Source organism: Monoraphidium neglectum, assembly GCF_000611645.1.
Source record: "Monoraphidium neglectum strain SAG 48.87 unplaced genomic scaffold scaffold02426, whole genome shotgun sequence".
NCBI lineage: Eukaryota > Viridiplantae > Chlorophyta > Chlorophyceae > Sphaeropleales > Selenastraceae > Monoraphidium > Monoraphidium neglectum.
Genome location: NW_014011202.1, coordinates 1 through 4880, shown reverse-complemented (window position 1 = coordinate 4880; position 4880 = coordinate 1). Strand labels below are relative to the sequence as shown.

General features: G+C 64.4%; 2 protein-coding genes across 2 annotated transcripts; one reads left to right on the top strand and one right to left on the bottom strand.

The window, feature by feature from the left end:
* Nucleotides 1-121: 121 nt before the first annotated feature.
* MNEG_10704 (sister chromatid cohesion protein DCC1) lies at nt 122-2690 on the bottom strand (the record flags this gene model as incomplete). The annotated part of the gene is made up of 9 exons (XM_014040823.1): nt 122-136; nt 331-418; nt 713-831; nt 1051-1290; nt 1521-1583; nt 1833-1882; nt 2054-2099; nt 2294-2408; nt 2569-2690. The coding sequence occupies 9 exons, from the start codon at nt 2688-2690 to the stop codon at nt 122-124; spliced, it is 858 nt and encodes a 285-aa protein (XP_013896277.1).
* A 326-nt stretch (nt 2691-3016) lies between these two features.
* On the top strand, nt 3017-4834 carry MNEG_10703 (hypothetical protein; the record flags this gene model as incomplete). Its single annotated transcript, XM_014040822.1, has 4 exons — nt 3017-3358; nt 3533-3634; nt 3803-4273; nt 4742-4834. The coding sequence occupies 4 exons, from the start codon at nt 3017-3019 to the stop codon at nt 4832-4834; spliced, it is 1008 nt and encodes a 335-aa protein (XP_013896276.1).
* Between the last annotated feature and the right edge of the window lie 46 nt (nt 4835-4880).

The following is a 4880-nucleotide window of genomic DNA, read 5'->3' as shown; positions in this document are numbered from 1 at the left end:
CCATAAACCTGCAAGCAGTGCCGGACCTGGGGGGGGGGGGAAGGGCGGCAGGGGTGGGAATTCGGGGCGCATGCCAGAGCGCGGGCGAAAGGACTGGGTAGGCAGGCAGTAGCCGGCTGCATCAGCCACGACTGTTCTGGGGTGTACCATTGTTGAGAGTCGGAGCACCTGAATTCGACAACTACATGACATCACTGGTGCCTTCAGAACCCTTTCTGCACTGACAAAGAAAGCGGTCGCGCAGGGTGCGGTCCGCGTGCCACTCGCGGCCGGCAGGACGCGCCGCTTGCCGCGCGGCGCCCTGCCCACAGCCTCAGCGGCCCCGCCCACCAGTGCGGGCCGGTACCCGTCCGCCGCCAGCACACGGCAGGCCTCCTCAACGGGTATGGCGTCTAGGGGCCAGCCGTTCTCCGTCGCGCTGCGGTGCGGCGCCAGGCGCGGCGGGCGTACGCACCCCAGGGCATTGGTGTAACAAGGGCTGGGCAGGCCAGCCGGCAGGAGTGCTTCGGCCGACGCCCCCTCCCCCCAGCTGCTTACATCAGACCACTCCATCCAAGGGGTAGGCACACGCGCACCCCGCGGCCTCAGGCTGCAAGAAACCGAGAAGCACGCGTGCAAACAGCGGCTGCGAGCCGACCAGGCGCCCCACCTCACGACGTAAAGCCCCACCGCCCCCCGGCTGTCGCTGCCGAAACTTGAAATTCGGCCCCACCTGAGCAGCAGCACCTCCAGGAGGCCCCCAAGGTAAGCGGGCTCCACCAGCCGCCACCTGCCCCCCAGGCTCACTGCCCGCAACGCCGACAGCTCAAGCAGCAGCTCCGCGCGGCTGGCCTGCACGCGGGAGCGCGGGGCGGGGGGCCACGTCAAGCTGCGATCGGCAGCGGTGGAGGGCGGGGCTGGCAGGGAGCGCGGCGGCCCACGCAGGGACGGCACAGGCGGGTTCGGGATGCTTTTTCGGTATCTGACACTGAATTGCAGGAACCCAAGCTACATCATGTCTGAGCCAGTCTACCATGGCGACGTGCCGGCCCCAATAGCATGACTCCTCACCTGCACCAGCTCAAGCAGCTGCTGTGTGGTGAACCCCAATGCCTGGCCGCCGCCGCCCCCGCTTCCGCCCGCCGCCGGCAGCCGGTCACGCCAGCCCCCGCCGCCGCTGCCGCTGCTGCCGCCACCACCGCCCTGTGCATCGACGTCCATATCGTCCGCCTGCTCGTCTTCCAGGCCATAGGGGCGGCAGCTGCCTAGCAGCTCCCGCAGCTGCCCCAGGCGCGGCAGGCAGCGCACCGCCTGCACAGCACGATTGGTGCGTCATGCGAAAAAGGGCGCCAGCATGCTCAAGTGTGCAAGTTCTTGCCCGTAAACATGCACGTGCACATGCATGCATGAGTGCATCAAATATGAATCCATGATTGTGGGGCTGGGCGCGACGTGCCGGGCGAGCCGCGTCGCACGCATCCAGCATGAATCCGTGCCCCGCTTGCCCGCGCTCGGTACGCAAGTTACCACTGGGCCCGCACCTCTATGTGCGCCACTGCAGTCGCGGTCGCCACCAGGGGAGGGGCGCACTCCGCGGTCGCCGCCTGCGGGCAGGCAGGGGAACAACAGAGAGTGGTGTGGCCATGTGGCCATGTCAAGTCGGGCGTGCCGCACTCCTGATCTCAAGGCGGCATGACTAGCTGTAATATTCTTCAGGGAAAACAGAATTGGGTGACGTGGCCAGTCATGTATTGCAAGGAGCTGGCAAATAAACAGGCAGGAGTCGTCGAAGTGGGCGCAAGCGACAAGCCCGGCATGTGGCGGCCAATAGGTGCGAGCACGGCGGCAGTCACCTTTTGCAGCTGCGTCTGCAGCCCCATATCCCTTTGGCCGCTCGCGTCCGCTGACGAGGAGGGCAGGGCGGGGCGGGTGAGATGCGCGCATCTGAGGGGCCAAATGGGCTCTTGCTGAGGGGCCGATCCACGGTGGTACGGGCTCAAGCAGCCGTATCATACCAACCGCGATGGCGCGGCCCCCGTCTTGCGTGAGGCGCGTCGTCACCCTCGGCGCTCACCAGGGGGTGTGAGGCTCCTCATCCCCCCAAACTCTTCATCGCCACCCTGCGGGCGGTGCCGGGTCAGGCCGACCGTTTGAGTGTCGAACAACCAGTCTGGAGCGTGCCCAGATCCCAGAATGGCCGAGGCTTCAGCATCCACTAGAAGGTCCCAGGTACTCAGCAGGCCGAGGGCCGCTGAGCGGCTCCGGCATGCAGACTACTGCCGGCAGCATGCAGCTACGGTTTGAACCACCGCACCGCGTCTGGCGGCACCAGCAGCAGCGCGTTGGTGGTCTCGACGTATTTCAAGGCGAACGTCTTGTCGACCGTGCACAGCACCGCGTCGTCGCCGTGGCCGCCCTTGATAACCACGCTGCATCATCGTGGGTGCGGCATGCAGGCGGCACGCGACGGCGCCTGCTGTGAGGCGTCGGTTGCATCGATGCTGAGCAGCGCCACACCATGCGCAAGGCGCATGGCTTCCTGCAGCGGCTATGGCTACGCATATAGCCCTGGTTGTTGCCGCGACGCACCCGTCACGTGCGATTTCAGATAGAAGGGCCTCGTCCACCTCCAGCAGGCGCAGGTCTCGGCGCAGGCCCGTCGCGCTGTACTGCAGCTGCCGAGGGCGGCTGGCGCTCAGCTGCAGCGACATCTGGGCAAGTGGGATACTTAATGCATTTCCAGCCTGCCTGGATTCAGCTAGCTGATTGCGTGGAGAATGGCGCCAATGAGATCGCTTTCACTTTCGGATCATTTTGTGCAGCCCTCCAACTGTTCTAGTCATTTCAAATGAGCATTCATATCATCGGCAACTCGTGAAGGTATCTCTGAGCGTTCAGCCCGTGCTGGTCACTACCTGGCTTCGTTGTGGATGGGTCACCGTTGACACCTACACACGGCAGATGTGGCCAGCAGCGTCATGCACAAAGCGCGCCCCTTTACAATTGATTATAGGATGACTGCGCATACTTCAGAACGATGGCAGCGGCGCCACGAGACTTCACTTCCTGGCTCGAGACAGGCAAGAACTCAGACGTCCAATTACGCATTGTGATAGACGAAGTCAATGATACTGTGAAAGATGCTGAAGAGCAGGAGGAGCAGGAGGAGCAGGAGAAGCAGAAGGAGCAGGAAGAGCAGAAGGAGCAGGAGGAGCGCCCTGCCAAGCGCTCGCGATCGTCACCCGCTGCTCAGGCTGGCAGCGCTCAGCGCAGCGCGGGCGAGCGGCGCATCGCCGCCGTGCTGGCGGTGCACTCCGTGATACTGGAGGAGGCCTCGGGCTGGGCGCGCGCCCTGCTGGGCAGCGAGGAGTCCCTCGAGGTGGGCTCCAATGCGGCGGGCATCTGAATTTGGTTTGCACCCCTTGACCACAAGCACAGCAACGCACTCATACGTGACATCCACCCTGATACTGATCGTCTTTGCAGGCCTTGGGATTGATACCTGCCATATGACATACATTCCCCAGCCTTTGCTCCCTCCCGACCCCCACAGTCTCAGCAGCGCGTACTGGATCTGGTGCTGTCTGATGAAGCTGATGTGGCCGCCGTGAAGCTGCTGCTACGCGCCATCTACGGCGCTGACCCGGAGGCCCAAGTGCAGGATGTCCCCCTGGCAACACTCCTGCAGGTTATTCCCCTGCGCTGCACTGCAAACTCATCAACATGCGTCTGCAAAAGCGCCTTGCAGTTTCACAATCAAGGGTTGGCTGACGCAGCGGACTCGTCGCATGCACACGCTGCACTCCGTTGCGCCCTTCCGCAGGTGCTGCGGCTGGCAGACAGGATCCAGGTGCCGCGCGTCGTCGCGGCGGCCGGCGGCCGCTTCACAACGGCCGAGCCGCTGGACTGGGACGTCGCGCAAAGCATCTGGGCGCTGCCAGCGGGCTGCGAGGAGAACGCGGCTTACATGACTGCATTTGCCGCGGCCGCGGCCACTCTGCAGCAAGAATTGGGCGACCTGGAGGTGGCAATGCTGGATGCTGCCAGGCGAGAGCGGCTGCTGGGGCTGCCCTTCAAGGCGCTGCGGTGTCTGCTTGAGAGCAGCGCCACCCGGGTCTTCAGCGAAAACACCGTCTTCCTCGTCTGTGACATGTGGCTGCGGCGGCGGGGCGGCGGCGAAGCTGAGCAGCAGCTGCAGCTGGCGAGGCTCGTCCGTCTGCCGCATGTGACCAGCCCATACCTGCTGACAGTGGTGGGGCAGAGCGCGTGGCTGGCCAGCCGCATGCCATGGCAGGTAGCAGCGGCCTGGGCGCACGCGCCGGGCCCCCTGCGCATCAGCATGCTGCGGCACAACCCCATCCTTGCACGGGCCAAAGCCTGGCGCCTGCCCCCACGACCATATTCAAACGTCAAAGAACTGGTGATTGAGTGGGGGTTGTCCCTTGTTGAGCTGCGGCGCATCCACGAGGCTGTGCAGGCCGGCGTCAGAGGCGCCAACCGCACCGTGTCGGAGCCACAATATTGGGGAGGGTTCGAATGGCGCCTGCACCTCTGTGCGCTCATTTTGGGGGGCGGAGTCTCTTTTGAGATGGTTCTGGTGCCACAAGGCGTTGTCGTGGAGGGGGCAGTTGCAACTGCAGACGTCACGATGGGCAGGGGCGGCCTCGTGCCACATGAATCCGGCGTTGGGCAGTGCACGTTTGCTGATGTCAGCGGCAGGAAAGGGTACATTCACAAAGGTGTTTTCAAGGGCTGCATGCAGAAGGCGTGGAGCGAGGGGCCGTGGAGGGCCGCCGGCCTGGTGGGCGAGGACGGCCACGTGCGTGTGCGCGCGACCATCACCAATGTGCAGTGATCACCGTTGTTGGTGCCACTGGGTTTCACTGTGCATCTTTCTGGGG